The 21,969-nt window shown below is 38.4% G+C and overlaps 1 protein-coding gene and 1 long non-coding RNA gene across 3 annotated transcripts in view; one reads left to right on the forward strand and one right to left on the reverse strand.

Annotated features, from left to right (window-relative positions):
- LOC112161215 overlaps positions 1-18,032 on the forward strand; it is a 25,251-nt gene extending 7,219 nt beyond the window's left edge. Inside the window, exons 2-3 of the long non-coding RNA XR_002921822.2 lie at positions 6,413-6,541; positions 16,828-18,032. This is a non-coding gene — a long non-coding RNA (uncharacterized LOC112161215). The remainder of the gene's footprint in view (positions 1-6,412; positions 6,542-16,827) is intronic.
- Positions 12,619-21,519, reverse strand: oprd1a (opioid receptor, delta 1a). 2 transcript variants are annotated; one of them, XR_004948639.1, is made up of 4 exons: positions 20,333-21,519; positions 15,586-15,941; positions 13,629-14,276; positions 12,619-13,546 (listed from the first exon to the last, which is right to left on the reverse strand). XR_004948639.1 is itself a non-coding variant. In XM_024295931.2 (3 exons), the coding sequence occupies exons 1-3, from the start codon at positions 20,566-20,568 to the stop codon at positions 13,747-13,749; spliced, it is 1,122 nt and encodes a 373-aa protein (XP_024151699.1). In that variant the 5' UTR covers positions 20,569-21,519; the 3' UTR covers positions 12,619-13,746. The 2 variants fall into 2 exon arrangements, 1 of the variants encoding a protein (XP_024151699.1); XM_024295931.2 differs by having other exon boundaries at positions 12,619-14,276.
- Between the last annotated feature and the right edge of the window lie 450 nt (positions 21,520-21,969).

The following is a 21,969-nucleotide window of genomic DNA, read 5'->3' on the forward strand; positions in this document are numbered from 1 at the left end:
CGACCCGGGGGTTAGCCCCGCCTTCAGCTCCTAAGACTCATGGGAAGTGGGAAATCTGGGGTGTGTTACATTGCTCACCATGAGTGAGAGAGCTGTGAGCAGAAGTCAGGTTCATACTGTTTGGCCGTTCATGTGTGTTTAAAATAAATGGGGGTTGATGATGGACGTGAGAGTACGCAGTCTGCCTCGTGGTCTTCTGCCTGAGGCTGTTAGGGGTCGTGCGATGTGCAGGGCACCGACGTTTCTCCTCTCCAGACAGTGATAGAGTAACGCGCTTTTTGGGTCCCTACGGCGTCCCTTCTACTATTAACATACCAGTTGAGTCGTTACAATATAGCTTTAAGATATTTTAATTTTTAATCCTTTATGAACGCAGGTGTGATTCAAAAAAATCGCATCACACTAAAATAAAATTTTCGAGCAGCTCACAAGTGAATTGTGCTATTTTTAGAAGAGGCCTGCGGGCGACTGATGTGGTGCTCGCGGGCGACAGGTCGCCCGCGGGCGACGTGTTGGTGGCCGCTGATCTAGGTAATGCTATATATATAGTTAATAATTATGTTACAAAACTAAGATTTTAAAGTTTTAAAAATAATCCCTCTGACTGGATTTTTACATTTCGGCTGTGGGTGGAGTCCCTGTTTGGTTACCCTTTAAGCAAAACAACATTTGGTTGTACCCTAATTTGCATTGACAGTATAACTTTTTTTATTTCTTTACCTCTTTTTCTTTTCAACTTTCAGTCTTATTTTGAAAAAAACAACTTAAATTCATTAGCGGGGCAGCTCAGATGTTTAAACGTGTAGGTTTTCTCCATGCATTCCAGCTTTAAAAAAATGTTATTGGATGTTTTTCTTGTGTTCAGGAGACTTATGAGGTCTAAAATATTGATTCAGAATGTATAATATTGTTTTAGTAGGCTCATGGGGTGTACAGAGTCTCACTGATAGTTTATCAAAGGGGGATTTCCACTCGATTTGGGGGGTACCAGCTGTTAGGACTGTGACTTTTTGATGCTCAAACTCCCCGTTATGTTTGGATATATAATAACGGAGGAGCATTTTGCCCGGATATGAACTGGATCACATGGTTTTAGGTGTAGATAAAGGGCGAGGAGTGGGGCGAAAACACAAAATCTGCTCTGTTGAAACACAATTTTCTGCACATAAAGTTTTATGAAATGCAAAATTATGCACACGCGCTCTAATTGACAGAATAATTCTTGTTCTGCTGTGCTGGAGCTTCATAATCCACTTACTGCTCACATATGAACAGTGAGGCTGAAGCATTGAAACTGTCACCCTTGAAAATGTCCTTTTTTTTATTCATGGATAAAATCGTTTCTAAATATTCATTATGTCACGTCAGGTTCGTCTTTGTTGTATTTACTTTGTGTTTTATGTTTCAAAGAACTAACTGGGAGGTGAAAAATGTGCGCTTTTTGGGGGAATTTTGATTCATAACACGTTTATTGGAAAACCCATTATTCATCTGTAATCCCTTTTCTCTCCATTTTCCTAAAGCTTCACTCTTTTTTCACCTTTCTTGTCTCTATCCATCTCCTTAAAGCTCAAATCCACTGAAGGTCTTCTTCCCACGTGTCCATCCTTTCCCCCCTCTCTGCTTGCTGCTCTGTGGGCTTTTATTTGGACTTAAACTATAATTATAAACAGAAAAAAGCACATCCACATGAATTTCCATCATTTGATTAATATCAAACTCAATAATGATTACTCTTGAGTTTCTGTAGATGAGAATCTGTGGTGGGAGGACACATTTGAATAACAATGATGAAAACATAATTAATTAAAATGAATTATTCTAATAGTTTCCTGTAGGAACTTTGGAAAAGGCTCCAATGTTCCTGAGACTTCCAAATGGATGCAAACAAATAACCGATAAAAACTCTTGAGGTCAGTTTCAACATTAAAAAAAAGTAAAACATTTCTCCTAAATGGAACAAAACTATTTGTTGAGTTTAGAAATAACATTTGCCTCTTGAAGCAAAAAGGTGTTTTTATTCATTTCCAGCTTTATTGAGGTGGAAAAATAAAGATAAAAGTGTTGCATTCATGTCCCCGTTTGAGTGAAATGGCATTTTATTGTAGTCTTTATCTGTTTCGTGAGTAATAACAGCCTGTCCAGGGCCAGCAGACAGAAACTAGCTTTCCTCTGACATTTTATATTACGATTGATGTTCTACTCATCCTGGCAGTTCATCAGTTTAACAAACAGGATGGTGTTTAGAAAACTCTAAATATATATATATATTTATTTATTTATTTTTTGGGGGGGTTAAATAAAATTGGAAGTATGAAGAGAAACAAGTAATTTCACAAAGTGAGAAATTGTTCTTAATTTTTAAAAGACGCTTGTAAGGCTCCCTTTCAAAATAAAAGACTTCCTGTGTCAAACAGGATTATCCCAGTGCAGCTAATGAGCTCCTACAAAAGGAAAACGCAAGACAAAAATGTTATGTTCTCTTATTATTATACACTAGATCTACTTTAGTGAGGCACTATCATATTTCTGACTAACCACTGCTGTTAACCTGAACATAAACATGAGTTTATTCATTTATCTCTTTAACTGGCTGCTCAACCAAACGGTGGGAAACATTTAGAAAACATGTTTTTAAAATTATTGATTGTGTGTATAACTTCCTAAGGTACAGAGCCCCAAAGGGAAATTGAAAAAAAATTGATGTCATTTTTTTTTTTCCCAAAAATTGAAATAATAAAAAAATAATAATTCTGGTTAGTAACTAGATAGTAACTGGTGCGCTTCAATTAGTAACCAGAGCATTTTTTATTCAATAAAAAAAAGTTACTAACTTGTTGGCACCACTTACTGACCAGAACTTTTTTTGGTAAAAAATTAAAGTAGTAAAAAAAAAAAAATCTGGACAGTAACTGGTGTGCAACAGTTATTATCTGGTGTGCATCAGCTATAACAAAAAAAAAAAGTTATTATTTTTTTTTTTTTTACAGTAAGTATTTTTATTTAAAAAAATGTTCTTACTTCTTTTTTTTTTTTGTTTGTTTTTTTCTATTTGATGTCCATTTAAGTGGTTCCGTAATTAGGCAGTAAGCAGCACAATAAAGTGTTTTTTTCTTCTTTTTCAGGTAGTTAAAGGGTTAAGATCCAGCAGAAAATGTAAATAAAGAAAACATACATTTTTTAGCAACTTTCTTCTGGACAGTACTAACCATTGTTGTATAACGCAAGATAAGATGTGATTTAAACTCATATAAACTGAGCAATAGTAAAAGACTTTTTGGCTAAAAGTTTATTTTAGTATATATGTGCATTCTGGAGGGAGTGTAGAGTAAATGCCTCTTGATGTCAGGGATGTTAACATTTTTACTCAGCTGTCTTACTTTTAGTTGCACAGCCATAATTCACAAATGTAACAATCCAAGTTGAATTTATGCTAATTTAGTTATCATTACTTTATTAATATTCTATTCTTCTTCAGCCAGAGAGCCACTAGGGAGGGGTATCAGTGTGTCTCTGAACCGCTACTCTGGTGAAATGCATCTATTCCACTTTGATGATTTCGGGGACAAACAGACTCATCAAGCAGATTAAAGATTTCCGTTGTCTGAAATAACCTTTGAAAAGTTTGTAGAGAGCAGAGCCGAAGTTCAGATTTCACAAACTTTGCAATGTGATATTTGCAGATTAATTCCAGTGTGTCTTCATTTAATCTCAAGAATGCTTCGTTGTTCGGTGAGATCCTGGGAGAAATTACAAATCCTCCAGCTTCTGTGAAGGCCTCACCGGGGACACGGATCACACTTTGGTTTGTTAACACGGTCAGGTCTCAGCCAATCAGCTGGGATTAACAATCTCAATGTTGTGGTATAAAGTAATCAGGGTTAAATGATGATAGCCTTCTATTGGGACAAATCTCCATTATTAAACTGAAACTCTTCAGCTCCTTCACTGAAGTATACAGCTCCTGGGGTGGTGTCCATGGCAACGGAAATATGTGATTGTGAATTTGCAGAGGACATGTGGCGCCGGGTGTTTCATTTTCTTCTGCTAGTGAGGAGAGACACGAAAGCTTTTGTGCTGCACTCTTCTTCTCTCTACACCGAGTCCTGGTCATGCATGATGAATAATATCACCCTGTTTATTACCACTTTCTAAAAACTTTTCCAGGATTCCATATCTAAAAGAAAAGCATTTGACCCACCTTTGCTTAAAAAGGCAAAGCTGGCAAATCCCTCCGTTGATGCTGCTTCTAGAAAATCCTACTGCAGATTTTAATTTGTATTCCTAGAAAAGCATTTTGGGAGGTTTGCACTATAAAATCATATTATTCTAAGAAACACAAACATAAAAACAACCTATAAAATCAATCCTGAACCTGAAAAAAGCCCCCGAAGAGGTCGTACAGCTGCTCTAATGTGGGACCTATCTTTCTTTTTAAGGAATTTGTATTCATTTAATGTGCTTCCTGATGTTCTCAATCCTTTTTTTGTGTCTTTATTAAAGTAAATCTTTTTTTCTGCAGGATGTTTGTATTTTTATTTTTAATTTTTTTGATTATGTGACTCTACTTCAAAGCTTTTTCCGTTTTTAAAATTATGCCACTATACCTAAACAGGTCTGGGTGTTCTGTTGAAAAGCACAGCAGGGCTGTTTGATAAAAGCACAGAATAAACTCGTTTTAGCTCAATTTGCATGCAAAATTATATATGTCAGAGATATTTGCTTAAAAACAGTGTATATTCCTTGTTAAAACATGCAGCTTTTTGTTTTAATGGGAATCCACAGGTGTGCATGAGGTTGGAAACAAGACGGCAGCTCTCCCTGGTTTCCTGCGGTTATGGCTCTAAGTGTGACTACGGTTCAAAACACCCGTCGCCCTAAACCTCTGGACAAACAAAAACAGATCACAGACAGAAAGGGGAGGGAAAATGACTCCTAATGGTGCATTTTGTAGGAGAATGTATCCAAAAGCCAAAGCACTGTTCTCCATTAGACTAAAACAAGCAGCTATGAGAGAAAAGACGTAGAATTCGGGCGAAGCCCCCATGACCCCCAAAGACGTGTGGATCATGGAAAAACGTGTTTCTTTCTTCAGCTTTTTCTTTCTTCAAACGCTTAACTTTAGTTAATAATCACTATATTTAAGGAATCAACTGTGATGTAAATGTCTTTATTTCTATATTTCTGCAATGAGTATGAAAATTTTGATTTTTCTCTTTTTTTTTGTCTTGTATTACAATTTATGCTTGAAATAAACCACATCCATTCATCCAAAACTGTGGCTCAAAGAAAAACTTGAACTGAACTGGTCCACTAATTTCTTCTGGAAGAACTCTGAGGTTGATGCGATTTTGAGTTTGAAACACAACTTTTTTAGGAGTTTACTAACACTGAAAAGTGTTGAATAACTCTGGATGAACAGATTGAGACGGCCTTGATTGTCAACGGGTGCTTTATCAATAAAGCTAGACGAAAAGTGAAATAAATAGAATTAAATCAAGCCACAATTGTATGTAAACATCATCTTTTGTCCAATAACCATATTTCTTATAATAAGGTTCAAATATTTAATTCAGTTAATTAATGAACCCTCAGTTCACATCTACTTTTAAGGTGCATAACAGAAGAAAAAAAACTTCAAATCAAGCTAATTTAATTGAAACTTTTTTAATCTAAGAAGTTCGAAAAATTATAGTCTAATTCAGTTCAGATCATTTTAAAAGAGCAAAAGTTATTCTAATTGTGTTGCAAGAATAAGATTACAAGAAAGGATTTTTTTTTGGTGCAATCCTCTTTTGAGAAATATTCCTTAATGTAATACTAAGGTCGTTCCACGTCAAGTTTTATACTCCTGGACAGGAGAGATGATGAACTGCCAATGGAATAAGTTACATTTTTAAAATGAACACCTGGCATTAGTCGTATAGGGACCAATCCTAACCAGAGAAAAGATAAGAGTGAGATGAAGAGATTTGATAAATAAAAAAGGGATTCTTGTCACATTTTTATTTTTCTTAAAGTGTCGAAAGAGGACATACAATCACCTGCTTTATAAGACTTGTAACTATTATTCTATTGTCTCACATGAGGGAATAACCAATTTCAGTCAGCATGAGACATCCACAGAGGCAGGCCAGGTAATAAATACAGGCTAAAATGAAAAGACTGTGTGCCAAAGCCCAGTGTTACTTTCACCTTTTGTAACAACTCCTGGAAGTGTGTAGCTGAGATGTTCACACAGAAACACACAACAGGAGAAACCCAGCAGCTTAACCTGCATTCAGATGGGGTTAAACCAGTTAGATGCCCAACAGATAAGAATGTTAACTCCAGCAGATACACTACAGCTTCCTATGCTACAGTATGTTCACATTTCAACATCTAACTGCCACTCTGTGCTTCCATACTCCAGATTAGAGCCAAAGGGAAGTGGAGAGAAGTTCCAGAGGACATCCACCTGTGCGATCACATCATGAAGACCCACTTCACGCTCTTGAGTGCAGCCCTTCAGCCTTTACGTGAATTGAATACTGTTTTCCAGGTGGGTTTCAATTAAGTCAAATATTGAGTGAGAGGCTGAGAGAGAGGAACTTATTGACAGGCAGGTGACAAAAAGCAAACAATTCCCCTTGAAGAATGACAGTGAGAGATTCTGGGGTCTGGGTGGGATGTGAGGCTCAGTGAGCTGCTGAGACTGATGAAGACTTAACTATGACTTCCCATAAAAGCTGGTATGTATGGGTGCTTAATATGGTTAAAAAAATTGTGATAGGAAATTGTCCATTTTACTGTTTATTCCTCACCATAAAGAACCCCAAAGTGGTATTTTGATCCATTCATGAATTTAAGAGTAATCCTCTAAAAACATGTGCTCTCTGCAGCAGCCCCTCCCATACCCATAATAACAGGCGGGTCATATTGTCAGCACAATGTGAACCGCCCCCTCTCGGAAAAACCTGTGCTGTAAGCTCCGCCCCCAGACTACAACAAGCACACACCCACTTTCTCCGCGGAGCTGTGGTGCCGAGGTAGTTATCCCCTGACTGAATGTGAATCCTGGCAGGGGATAACACTTTGGCACCACACCTGTACCAGGAACCGCTCTCTGACCCCTTTTCCGAGCTGGTCTTGCTTCGTTGGACCGAACTTGGGTTGGGTCTGAGATTCCTCAGTCTGAATACCAAACGAACCGAGAATGGAACAACTGAACCAAAACGGCCACCGTACCCGACAGTTACTTGATGTACTTCATGCAAATTTTTAAATGTGTTTTGGGGCTCCGTGTACTGTACAAAATATTTGGCCATTGAACATGCTTTGAAAATTAAAGCAAGTGGAACTTTGACCAATCAAGGACTCAGATTTGATTGTGACGTGTGGGTAGCGTCCTCTTCAAAACTGTTTAAAAATTGGTCTGAAATACTGTTATGTCTACTTACATAGTCATGTTAGTTATTGAAACACAAGGATTTTTTAAATGACCTGTATGTTAGTAAGTTATAAGCATCTCATCAGAAGTTATCAACCGGAAAAGGATAATTCATATAAAGTAAATGGTCGAGCCAGTTTGCTTCCTTCCACTCCCTTTCAAGCAATCTATAACATGATACCTAATTATTTTATGTCTGACATGTCTTTGTACAGATGTAAACCTCCGTTGATTACATTTTAAATGCATTCTTGCTTTATTTCTTGAAATAAACCATTTCAATTCCATTCAGTCATGGAGGGAAAATTAATTATTGCGGTTTGTGCTCGGCTAAAATTGTATGCTACCAAGCCCGAAACCGAATTCTTCCACTACCCCTATACGGCTTCTTCCTACCTCTACATTTAGCCCTCTAAATGGATATTTATGGAAAAATTCTGTTTTCAAATTTGGATGTCAGTCCCACTTGATGCTGTCATCAATAGTCACCGGTCAGCTACATCAGCACAGAGATACTACTGCTCGAAAATACGTAACAGTGTTGTCTTTTTTACGTTTAAAAGGTTGTGCTAAAACAAGAAGTCAAACCCCAACCACGTAAAGAAAAGTGCTTATCAACACCATTGCGGTAGAGGGCTCCGCCAACCCTCCGCTGTTCTGAACAACCCTACCACTTCAAATGCCCCTACAATTAGAGGGGTAGGGAGACGCTGTCATGATAGGGGAAGAATTTGGATTGAGCCGTAGTCTTTTATGCATCAGAATGGAGCTGTAAAAGACAAAGCCAGGAGTATGATTCGCAATACTTGCACCACTTTGAGATTTTGCATCAAACCTCTTCCAACTGTGAGTACATGCATTCGTATCAGGTGGTAACAGTTCAGCATAAACATCGTTTGCTAAAAATGTGTTCAAGAACCAGCGTTCAGCGTGTTCTTGAACACATATCACATACCTGGTGTGTATGAAGAATTAGAGGACCAACAAAGCCGTTCTTTGTTCTAGAAAACTGAAACTTTTATGTGGCTCAGTAAGCATGCTGTATCAGTTTCACATTCCCTTCACAATGTAAACAAAATATATATAGCAACACAAGGTGTCAACACCTTAACACCTGACAATATCTCAGAAATGTGTAACGGCCTTACTGCATCTGAACAAGGTGTCAACAGCTCGGTATATTTCGGTGTCAAGACTCACGGTGCTGACAGGGTGACATACCGAGGTGTTGACACCATGGTATACCAAACATTTCAACACCTTGAAACCTGTTAAAAAAGTGAAATCCCAAATTGTTGGTTTCAGCGACCAATAGAAACATATGGAGTCATCTCACAAAGAATCAACGTATCGATGTTCTTCTTCCATCCTCTTTATAGAGTGCAGACATGAAACCCTCAGAGATAGATGAATGATTTCTAGCAAAACGGGTGACGAAAGGACCGGCTGTGCATTCATTCACACATATTACCAGATCAGAAGCCAAGAGGCTTCCCTTCCAATTTTCCAGCTGCACAGGTTGGTAATGTAGTTCATTGCTTTGAATGCAGGCTCGTGTATTTACACGAGAGCATATGACCCATCCTAACTCATAGCAGAGAAAACAGCAGAATTTACTTTGTCAAAGGAGAGAAGAGAATCCTATTCAGCAGCTATGTGCGGTCGTAACATTTAAAGCAAATGATTAAGGCTGAGAAACATCACTGTTGTGGATATATACCTGTTTTAACTTCCAATTTCATGTTTTGTTAATCCATCACTTTCTAACAGCAGCATTTGTACTGTACCAACACATACAACAGACCATGAAATTTTCTTTTATCCTCTTATTTTTAAAAATACGTATTTTGTGTTGGTCAAGATAATATTTTTGCATGTTTGATTGGGACATCTATAAGTGTATTTTTTATAGTCCAGTTTTCTACATTTATGGTTCACTTTGGAGAATATCGACCTGTTGTCTCGTTATGTAAATGTAATAAAAATTGATTCAAAGTCAACCAAATCTTTCTTCCCATGACGTTCTCGTGTGGGGTCAAAGAGAAGAGCATAAAGGATAAAAGAGATCAGAAGGATGTCTTTGAGGGAGGATGCAAAGAAAAATTTATTGTTTCTGCAATAAAGTAGGAAAACAAGCTGAACTATAGTGGAATAAAGGCAAAAGTTTAATGTCTTAGCATCAAAATTGAGCTTTAGTGCTCCAATAATAGCAAGAACTACATAATATTAATCTTTCAGATAAAGGTGATTCATGCCTTATCTCTTGTGGACTTCTGTAAGATCTGTTCTGAAAAAAGACTGTTAAATATTGTGATGCATTTTTTTCTAAATTAGTATTCCTATGTACACTTTTATGTGCTTTGTAGAATATGTTATTAAAGGCTTATTTTTCTGTCTGAGATAAAACTTCTGGATTCGAGGCTCTTGTTGCAGGTGTTAAATTCTAATCAACTTGCTGTGCGCTCCAGGCTCAGAAAAGAGCGGCAAAGACTCCTCGTTAGTGTTTCTCACGGTCAAGACTCAGCCTGCCATCTTTCCAAACCCGTCTGTTGCATTTTTAGCTCCTCCTGTCAGCTTTCAGCAAACAGCTCAGCAAATGTAAGAGAAAACCCAGCGTTGCTGTAACCCTGCGTCAACTTCTCTCAATTTATGCATAAACTGAAAAGACATTTTGTGTTTTTCACAAAGTGCTGTGGACATTTTTACACAACAATAGCAGCAGCTCATTAAGCTCATGGCTGTGACAATGGCTTTCACTGCAGGTGGACATCAGGAGGTGCGAGAAGGGAGGATTGTAGCTGCAAACAAAGGCGAAAGCCACTTGAGCTCTCGTCTGTTAATATTTTATTTATGAATGTGAGTTAAAACTGTGAAGGGGACACACTTTACCCCATTAACATTTAAGTGAAATATCAACATTTTGTTGCATGAATGAAGTGCTCCTCTTCAAGAAGCTGTTGCAGCATGGGAATAATCCTAGTAAAAACTCACGTTCAAACCTAGAAATGAATATTTTTCTACATTATTTCTAGTCATTTGAAGCAACAAAATGGGGTTTTCGTATTTTTTGTGCAATTTTCACAAATCTTATGGGACTTTGTGTGTCCACAGAATGGGTTACATTTTTTTAATTCAATTATTTTATTTGAATCAATTCCTGTTTGCTTGTTTTTCATGTCTGTTTTTTGCTCCTCTACTAATCTAAGCTCCTGCTCATAGTTCTTGATTGCTTATCTGGTCCGGATGGACTCATTAACATGTATCTGATTAGTCACGTAGCTTTGACTTTGCAATATGTTGTTATAAGTCGTGACAAAAAATGACTGAGTTAGATTTTAAAACAGGCAACTAACAAACTTGTTTTTATGTTTAATGCTGGCAGAGTAGTCAAGCCTTCTTGTTCTCAATTTTCCTTTCTACGTTTCTGTAAAAAACAGGAATAAATTGTTTGTAACCAAGCGTCATGTCTTTCAGAAAATGAGGGAAAAGCCAACAGGCCTGAATTGAAAACAACACGGTTTACAATGTTGCATTCTTCACTGAAAAACAAAGCAAATTTAGACCCGGCCTCATCTAGGACTCGTTACTATTTTGTTGCAGCTTTCATTTATTTGAGAGAAAACTAATTTTCATTATTTGCAGTCAATTAATGATTGTGCTTAAACATGAAATGTCTGTATTTGAACATGTCCTTAACTCACTTGTGAGAGTTTTTTAATACAGTATCTTTTCATTCCTAGTTCAGCATAACCTGAGACTGTAGAAAGATGTCCCACTAGGAAGACACATTCTCAACCCCAACTCATCCTATATGGACATATGTTTTGGGCCCCCTCCGCATCACTTTTTGACATTTTAGGTGTCCTCAACTTGTCGTTTTTTGACGTACTGGCTGTTTCCATTAAATTCTGGGTCCACAACCATCGGGACGCGGTGCCGGACTTAGAATTGGTACTGTATTAGGGTTAGGGTACCAGTAGAGGTCTGCGTCCTGAGGGTTGCCCACCCAGTAGGGCTAAGTGGACCCCATATGGTTTTGAAGTGGGTAGAAAATGTGTGGTGGCCCCATCTGTGTTTGCCCACATTGGTTTAAATGAGCACTCATTGGGCTGGCTCACTATGCTGGCCAGTCCCCTGGTGGACAATGTAGCGAGCGCCGCTGCCCAGAGGCCAGCAGAGCTAGCAGGGTGGCCTCCCAGACTGCTGGTCCCTGGACAGAAAGAACTTCCCCTTGTGTTTGGGATTTTATCTTTTGGTCATTGGTAAGGATTAGGGTTGGGCACCGATGGGTTCTGATGCGGTTCCGGTGCTACCGCGGTTCTTTGGTTTCGGTTTCGGTTCCCTTTCGGTGCTTATTGCGGTACTTCAGTAATAAAAAATAATGCCTTTATCTTCCTAAATCCAAAGCAGAACGGCTTCAAACAAGCGCAGACTCCCTCCTGCCGTGCAGCTGTGCGCACGTAATATAAAGCATAATATAAAACTCCGTCTTAAATAAACTTAAACGTCCTTGAAATTTTAGCCTGACATTTTATTAAATTAAATCAGGAATGTGGCATTTATTTGCAGTTGTTTTTGGGCAAAAGCAATATTTTATTTCAATAAAATAAGGCGGAAGATAAATGTCAATCACACGGCTGCAAAGCGCAGCAGATGATGACGACCCGCTGTGGTGGTGGGCGGAGCCGAGCCGAGCTTTCTGCTATTAGCAGCCCAACAAGGAGGAAACGATTCATTGTTTCATTTTGGGATGGGGCTCCAGCGTTGTTTAAAAATTGCGGAAACTCCACTATTCACAGCGAAAGTCCCGCCCACCGACGTTGCGGAAGCCGACCATCTCGGCGGTTTTATATGAGCCCGCCCACGAACACAAGAAAGTAAATAGATAGGCTGAATCGTAAAAAATCAGAAGGGAGTACAAGTGATTGACATGTCCACAGACAAATGAAACTTCAATGGAATTTGGAACCGAAATCCGGCACCGTTTGCAGCCGCATCTTTCGGTTTCGGTAGAACCGCGCAAATCATAACGGTTCCTACTTGGAACCGAATTTCGGTGCCCAACCCTAGTAAGGATGGGAACAAACACTTCCTCCAAATAGACAAGCACATCATCTGCAAAGAGTAGAAATGGGGTTCCGTGGTTCCCAAAGTCCAGTTGTTCTTCCTCTCAAAATGATTGGAATGAACTCCATCATCACTTTATTTTAGTTTGCAAAAATACAGACAGTTAATCGACATTTTCAAACAACCAACACTTTCTCTTCACAAAGCAGAACATTTATGCCACAGTCATTTACAAAAATATGCACAAGCGATTTATACAGCAAAAATATCCCTCCACTGCTGCACACACTTGATGCAACAATTAGATTTGATCTCACTTTGCAGAAGAAAGTCCTCAGTCACTGCAAACACAGTCTATAAATATGAGAAAAAAGTCCATTTCTAATCAGTTAAGCATTTTCTGTTCCATGCTTTATACATTTGAAATAATTACCTATTAAAATAGACAACAAAACATGAAATATCTTTAAAAAAAAAGACACAAGCACATAACATTGTTGAAATTCTATAAGCTTTAAATTATTTACAAAAGAGCATTTTTCATTCATCTGCTTTGATTTTTGACTGTTACGACAATGTCCTACACCTCCTTTCGAGTGCAAAGCTAAGCTTTTATTTTTTTTGGAGAACTACTACCTTGCCCATTTAATCCAGCAGATTCCCCGTGGATGAAAGAAACCTAAAAGGCAGGACTTTTCTTTAGAGGTTTCCAGTTTCTAGACATTCCTGGGGGCAAGAAAAGATCCCCATAAAAATCCGAGCATTTCCGTGGAATCCAGCAAACCATGCTAAGATGGGATTTAAAGTTGTGAAGTATATAAGCATCAAGTTTTAAATGACATTTTCAGTGTTCGTGATTCTGAAGTCCACAGAGTCTGTGTGTGGCTCTATGAGATCTGTCTTCTTGTGAAGATCCCCACATCTGTCCTTTTTTCCATGAAAAACTCTTCCTGGTCTTTGACAACACATAGGAATGCACTGACTTAATCTTGCTTTTTGATCAATACTGCAACAACCTATCTGTGGCATCACACTTCCTGCAGCAGACAATCTTTAAAAGCAAAACGAAAAAGGCTCCGTTTTTTTTTTTTTTATTCTGGCACGTCAACCCAAAAACTCCAAGTCATCTTAAGTCCTTTGAGGTTTATCTATCGTTAAAACTCTGTTGTAGAGATCTGCGTCACCTCTGATTGCAAATCTTGATGGATCCTCCTCTGGTGAGAACTGTTGGGGATCCGGTCCATGTCTAGTCATGCTGGCTTCCTTCCTACCTCTGCCGGAGCACAGACGGACACCGGCTCCCTGGTAGTGTGCCGGCCACTGATGATACTGTTCTGTTCCACACGGGTCCGACACGGAAGGCAGAAATCCCTAAAACATCTCTTAAAGTTTTCATCCAAGAAGGCATAGAGGACAGGGTTCAGGCTGCTGTTGGTGTAGCCTAAGGCGATGCACAGGTGCCAGCTCGCGACCACAAAGGGATTCCTGGTGTCAACCTCCACCATGGTCCTCACAATTATAAAGATGTGGATGGGGGTCCAGCAGATGATGAAGGCGGCCACCACCACAAGGACCATTCGAGTGATTCGACGCATGTTCCGATCTTTTTCCTTTGAGCCAGAGAGCAAGCGGACACTCCTTAGGCGCAGGATCATCAGGCCGTAGCAGAGGGTGATGACCATTACAGGAACCACAAAAGCAAAAATGAACACGCAGATCTTGATGACAGTGTCCCAGTACCAGTCCGGATCAGGAAAGCTCAGCATACATGTGGTTTTATCTGAAAGAGAAGAAAATCCACTCAGATTAAGGAGGTAAAAGCCATCTTTCCTTTGGTGCTTTCAATGCTAAAGATTCAAAAACGCCTATTGATTTCTTTGTTTAAAAGGTGAAACTAAAGGTTGATTTCCACTGGTCCTGCTGCATTGTGTCTCCCCGTTGGGTTGTGTTGACACACAAAAATAGAACATTCAATAATCACTTGAAATGTTGACATCGCCTCCATCATGTCTGTGTCTCCAGCGCATTCTCACTCCCACTCGTCACACATGGACGTATGGTTTGGGCCCACACTGTGTCAATTTTTGACATTGTTTTTTGACGGTTCCCTTTAAATTAGAGGTCCAGGACCGAGGGCCACATGTTAATGGGCCACATACAGCTGGTTGAACTTTCAGGACATGTTCATGAATGCCCGGTTTGTACTTAGAACCAAAAACCGTCTTTAAATAATTGCGTAGCAACACAAGAATGCAAGAGTTTTGAACGTGAAAGCCTGAAACGCCGGTTTACAGTGTTTTAAATAGACTTTTCATTGAAAAATGGTTTGTGGAACACCAGTTGCCGAGGCTAGTGTGTACATAGCATGACATTTATCAGTATTGTTAAAGTCCAAGGGACTGTCATTATGGAAGAAACAGCTGAAGGACCTCAGAACCCTTAAGTTGACTGGTTGATAAAAACAAAAGACTAATAAACCTTTAATTATTTTTTTTATTTTGGAAAAGTAAAGTAAGGGTACTTCATAAACCTGACAAACTCATGAGGGTTTTGAATAATGTCACACCAGATGGGTTTCACTCTGCAGGAGGAGACTAACAAAATCTATCCACCAGATAAGATCACAAAATCACAACAGAGGCTCAGTTTTGTCTAAGATGAATGTCAACAAGACATTTTTACTCATGCGTTCTTTAATTTTTGCTAATTTACCTGGTAAATATTATTCAGTATACACTATGCCGTCTAATGTCAAAGTGCACCAGAGTGACTAGCATTTGCTTGTTTGGTTCATGAGATTTCAGGTGATCTTCACACTTTCTCCTGAAAGCAAACTAATCATTAAAACAAAAATCCTCATTTAAACCCAACCGCTGTATTATGACTGCGCCCTCAATGAAACATTCATAAACTGTAGCGCTAAGGGCATTTTCAGAAGAGAATAGTCTAGCAAGACATGGTTTGTATGGTGGATACTGAAAACCAAACAGGAAAAGTGCCCTAAAGCGGGGTTTGCTACAGAACAGAGTCCTGGACAATGGAGATTAGTTTAAACATTGTATAATGTCTTGAGATGAAACCAATCTTACCGGTATCTGTCACTTTGGTCACAGCCATAATCATAATAGGCACGCCAATTGCAGATGACAAGATCCAGATCAGAATGTTGATCATCTTAGCCTTGACAGGTGTTCGAAATCCCAGCGCCTTGACTGGATGGCACACGGCGATGTAGCGATCCACGCTCATCATGGTCAGAGTGAAGATACTGGTGAACATATTGTAGTAGTCGATGGCGATAACGACTTTGCACAGCAACTGTCCGAAGGGCCAGGTGTTCATCAGGTATTTGGCACTTTGAAAAGGCAGCGTGCTGGTGGCCAGGGCGTCCGCCAGGGCCAAGTTGAAGATGTAGATGTTTGTAGCGGTCTTCATCTTGGTGTATCTAGGTGTCATAAATGAAAAAGCAACAGGTGAGTAAAGAAGTTAACTTTCTTTCAATTAAAAACATTTTTTTTAATCAACCTCAACATCCTTTTGACAGCTATAGAAGATCTTCTAGGTGAAATGACTGTACCAGAGTAGATCATATAGGAGCAGCTGTATGATCCTACATTTGAGTTCTTTCTTATTTCTTCTGATAATTTCAAATGAAACGTTTCCTTATAAGAGTTTGTAAAAATCATCCATGTGAGTTTATAAAGATGTTCATGTAGTCAACCATGTGTGTTTAGGTCGACCGAGCGTTAGCGTTAGCCGTCCTATGGGGAATTCTATTATACGCTAGCGTCAAGCTATCGGACTTTAGCTTTTTGTGCTAGATCGATCTCTAATTTATCTTAGATTGACTTGAAGCAACCCCTTCAACTTCCTAATGTTAACATGCTGAAAATACATCATAAAAATGACAGATTTTTTGGATTTTTGCTAAAAACTGTAGAATTGTGATCAAAAGACCACTGGGAACAATTGTACAGTTGAAAAAAATAAAGTTTGAGTGATACTTTTAACTGGGTACTTGTTAGTAAAAAAAACTTTAATCTTTATGTTTCAGCTTTTCAGAGTAAAACTTTGTTGCGGAAACTTGTAGAAAAAATGAAAACTGTGCTCCAAAAATGAGCAACTTTAAAACTTGGATCCAGAGAACATTTTCTATCATCTGTGTGCTTGTGACCGTTTAGAAAATACAAACTCATTGAAATAGAATATTTTCAATTTAACATTTTTTTTCTATAAAAGTCTATTTATGTCTTTTGGTCAGACTCTATTCAGTGCCAGAGAATCAACATTTACATTTAGATCGGTTCTGGTTCGTTTTCCCTTCTCTGCAGAGTCATGGCGAACGCTAAATCATCCTGGGCTCTGCGGTGTTTCCATGGCTGGAGTCCATTTGTGCTCACATGATGGAGCTGCCGGAGTCCAGCAGTGTGTCGCTGTGGCCATGTTCACTCCAACAGGGAACACAAAAAAAAAAAAAACAGCGAGTGTGACTGACATCACATGTTCCTTCTGGCAACAAGATATGATATTTTTAGACAAAATTCCACTCCTGTTCCTCATAGAGGATGAATATTTTACAGTTTTTCAGGGTGGATTTGTCCTTTTTTGCATAGCAAAATCATTTCAAACAGCCTTAAAATGAAACCCACATCCTCGGAGCAGATCCCCTTCAGATTGAAGCACCGCCACAAAGCTGCTTGTTTACTAACAGAAGCTGCAGAAGGAGAGTAGAGGAGAGGATGGCAGAACATCAAGAGGCCCTTTGACTTGTTGTGAGCCGTGTGCCTCGAGTGGAGCATGTGTGGAGCGGCCTCTTCATCCACAACCACACCGAGTCTCACAGAAAACCTCTCAGAAACCGAAAGCCCCACCCACATCGCCATGAGGTCCCTGCAGGCTCTACAATGGAAGCATCTCCAACAGGCATCCAGGTGAAGAAGTCACCAGGTTTTGCATTATTTATTTTCAGCCTGAAGTAACTAAAATACACATAGATAATTTACTTTAATAATTTTGTCAAAACCCTATAAATCTATGCATCTGGGATTTGTAACTTATCCATCTGATTTGACATCTATAGTCATGTAATTTTCACACTCCTTTATACATTTTTGGTACATTTTACATTCAGAAGCATTGAAGCTCCTCCACAAATATCAGTTTAGTACAAATAAAATCATTTCCTGTGTGAAATGACTTGTTTATGGACGCATTCACAGTCTGTGTTTCTCTGAACAATTGCAGCTTGGAAACAGCGACAAAGCTCAACCAGGAACAATTCTTTCTGCTGTGCTTCACGTTTTCTGCTCTTCAGATTGTTTATTTGAACGATTTGGGGCATTAAGGGATTAAGTTTGGTTTGATTTCCTTTCATTTTTAACACAAAATAGTCAAATAAACGCAACAAACAAGAAATGAAACAGAGCTTGAAAAAGGAGTGGGTGGGAGGACATTTTTAATTCCAAACCTCAATCTTACTCTAATTTAGTTTTTACATATAAACAAATACAATTGGTCATGTAAACACAAAAGAATTAAAGAAAAAATAAAACAAAAAAAGTTAAGTGTCATAGAATCACGATTGTCAATGCATTATCCCATTTGGCTTACCATATGTTTCAAATTCTTCTGTTTTTTTGGGTAGCATTTTGATCCCATCCTCCATATTTTTTTATAATCTCACCAAACAAACAGATATGCAGAAATGTGTTTTTTGGTCATTTTTGTCATTTTTCTATTCTATTTTAAATAAATATTCTCATTTTCTTTCCTTGAACAGTTTCCGTATGTTCTGTGGAATTCATTTTTTAGCTTTATTAGTTATTTGGATTGTTTTACATTTTCATATATTTGTAATTTTTATTTAAAGAATAAAATGTATTTGTGTCTTCATAACAATAACCCAAAGTAATATTTGTTCTTGTGGCTCATTTTTATATTATTATTATTTTATGCTGGTTTTGTTGTCCCCCCCAGGCCTGATTTATTTTTACTTGTATTTATTTATTTATTTTAATACTTGTGTTTTTGCTTTTAAGTTGATGCTACTTTTCGGTGTTTTAAGAGCCAAAGTGGTTTGTTGCATGTTTATGACAATGGGCATTAAGGAGTTAATCAAGGAAACCAAGGTGCATTTTTGTGTCTTCACAAACAAATGATTATTTAAGGGTAAAATCAATACTTTATTGTTGAATTAACTGTAGGTTTGTTTTGTCAAATAAAAGCTCTCCCATCAGTGCAGAACATTGAAGCTAAACTACAATTAAAAGACTTTTATTTGGATACACTCTAAAAACTATATTGTTAAAATGACCAAATTTGAGTTGTTTGTAACCCAATTCTGGGGTTAAAATTTGATTATTTTTTTTTCAGAAAAAATTGGATCATTTGGGTTAAAATTGAACAACCCAAAAATTATTTAAAATGTATTTTGATTTAAGCTTTATTTTACCAGGCAGTTCCTTGAGATAAAATCTATTTTTTGAGGGAGACCTGGTCAAGAAGTGTTAGCACATACACAAAAACAAACAAACGAACATGAGAATAAAAAACATTTAAAACTGGCTCAGGAAATAAACCAGAAAACGTGAAAAACTCAAGAATCGGATTGAAGAAATAACCTGAATGTTCTAAGAGTGTACCAACAGTTTGTGCAGTTTTTCATGCAGTTTTCTACATTGTGATCCAATAAAAGTAATTAATCACAATGAATCATTACTTTACAGTTTATTTTAGGTAAAAACATTAAATGCTGGTAAAATTCACAAAACTTTTAGGAAAAAAAGGTAAAGAAAAAAGAAATAAAGCTGAGTTTTAGGATAAATTATTAAAATGTCATCCTCACCACGATTTTTGGCATAAAAAAAGAAATAAAAAAAAAAAAAGCTTAGAGCAGAATCTGCTAATAAAATACGTCGTGAGCTGCTGCTTGAGGGATGCAGGTGCTTCATTTAATTATCCGTCCTGCTGGAAGCTTTTATCAGCGTTTCCTGTATGACGGAGATAATACGAGCAGCTTGTAGAAAATCTGATCAGCTCTTATCAGGCTGATTCCTCTGACTCATCAGAGTTCATGACAGTTTAAAGTCACCCTGACTTCAGGTTCCATCTCAGCTTCTCTCCGTTCTCGTCCGGCTGCTCTCTGTGGCACAGATAAATCATTTCACTCTCACTCAAAAAGCTGCTCAAACCGACTCCAACCTCAAACCGTCCATCTCTGCTTCCTTTTTACCTCATAACAGTTTCCTTCTGAGCTCGGAAAAATCCATCTTTCTCAGAAATGAAACAAAAACTGCAGTTTTATGGCTGGAAGCAGCAGTAAACTCCTACCTCTGCAGTAAAAACAGTAGTTTTTATCTGATAAGCTGAGGTTTCACCTGAGTGTTTTCTACCATTTGCCAGGTAGTAAGAGAATCAAGGGATAGGTGATGAAGATGATCAGCAAAGTGATCTCCTTTCTCAAGTTTTTCTTAACTTAAACTCTCTGGCCAGAGAAAAAACCAAAGCAGCATATTTACAAGAACTTCTAATTTTTCCATAAAATCCTTAAAAGGGAACTCCACCAGAGCTGTAAAAGCCTCTAATATCACAAGAAAATATTAACAATAAAAACATTTTAAAGGTTTTCCAAATTACGGCTGGTTTGAGATTAATCAAATTGTCTGACATGAAAAAATTCATAGAATTTAAGACATATTTATGGAAAAATTGATGAGAAAAATTAAAAGCTAATGAAATTCTATATTTTCTTTTACAATTTTCAGTTTTTCTTTTCTTGCTCAATTATTTTTGGCTCAAGCTTCACTTTTGGTCTCCTAAAGCGCCGAGGTTACCCACCTGACCACCCCGTACATGACGAGCACGTTTCCCAGCAGCCCCACGACGCAGATGAGCGAGTAGAGCGCAGTGATGGACACGGCTATGATCATCCCCGCCGCGCCACGCACCGCCCGCCGCTGCTCGGTCAAGTTCTGCAGCCCGCCGCCCTCGTCCGGGAGCGTCACGTTGTAGGGGATAACGGAGTACAGGTCGGACAGCGACAGCTGAGCTCCGGGGACCGTGAAAGGCTCCATGGGGCCAAAAGAACGCGCGCGCGTAATGGAGCCTCAGAACAGGAACAGAACCCCGTTAAGAAAGTTTCTTTTAAACTCAAAGCAGCTTCAAACGAGGCAGGGTGACGCGTAAAGAAGCTGGGAGGATCCAAACGGAACGAGAGTGGCCCGCGCGCTGTGCGGCTCTGCGCGCTCCCGTAGCGCCCGCTGGTTTTATGGTCTCCGCTCCGCGCGCGCCGCGACGTCATTCAGGAGGGAGTCAGCAGGACGACGGGGAGAGGAGTAAACCTCCGACTCTTCCAGGCTGAGATCATCCTGTTCTGAGGAGCAACAGGACGGGAGTTAAGCGCGGGGGCGCGTCCGAGGGGCGCGTGTATGGCACACCCCAATCAGCTTCCAGGATGCGCGCAGAGCACGAGAAGGGAAAACGGTTTCATGTGAACACCACTGCAGATAATAATCATAAGTAGGCTATGAATCCATACTGGAGTTCTGATTGTTGGATTGACATACTGTTGAGTTTGAATTTTTTTAATGGAAGTAATTTAAATTAATAATCTAAAATCCTAGAATGAACAGCAAATCTTCAAAAAGTGTGAAACAGATTCTGGAGTATTTGTTTCAACAACTGCAGATGAAACATTTAAATCCAAACATAAAGGCGTAAAAACAAAACAAAAATAATAATAATTCTGCTAATCTGGGGTAAACATCAATGTCTACCAAGAAAAACATCAAACACTGGTTCAATAAATTAACAAAATAAAAATGTGAAACAGATTCTGGGGCAAAAACAGTGACCTGTCCGGGGTGTACCCCGCCTTCACCCAGCATCCAGGACAGGCTCCAGCAACCCCATGACCCTAAAATGTTTTAGTGGGTTAAGAGAATGGATGATTTTGGCCCAAAATGTCATCATCAAGTAAAATCTATAACACGTGAAGCTACCCCAGATATTAATTTAACCAAAACGCCCTTAAAGTATTGCACTGTAAATGAACGTAACATGAATTATTGATCTACTTAAGCCAAATGTTGTTTCAGATTTTTCCTTTAAACATATTCATCAAACACACAAAAACTCTTTCTTAAAAATATTATTTTATTTACTTACATTTGGTATAAGTGAAATTATAAATAATAAACAAATAGAATATTCAATTTTACAAAAACTTAATAAAATTTGTTATAAATATATTAACCTAAAGTAGTAAAATCACATATGTTTCTTCATATTTTACAAAATTTTTATTAGTAAAAAAAAAAGAAAAACAGTCGTTCTTTATTGATTTTGAAGGAAATTAGTTAGCCCAGAACAAGACAAACAGAAATACATGCGTAAAGTTTAAAGTCGACGTAAGTTTTGAGGCGCTCCTCACTCAGCATGGGTGTAAATGGGTTACAAAAGCAGGGTGAGGTCAT

Source organism: Oryzias melastigma, linkage group LG11, assembly GCF_002922805.2.
Source record: "Oryzias melastigma strain HK-1 linkage group LG11, ASM292280v2, whole genome shotgun sequence".
Lineage (NCBI taxonomy): Eukaryota > Metazoa > Chordata > Actinopteri > Beloniformes > Adrianichthyidae > Oryzias > Oryzias melastigma.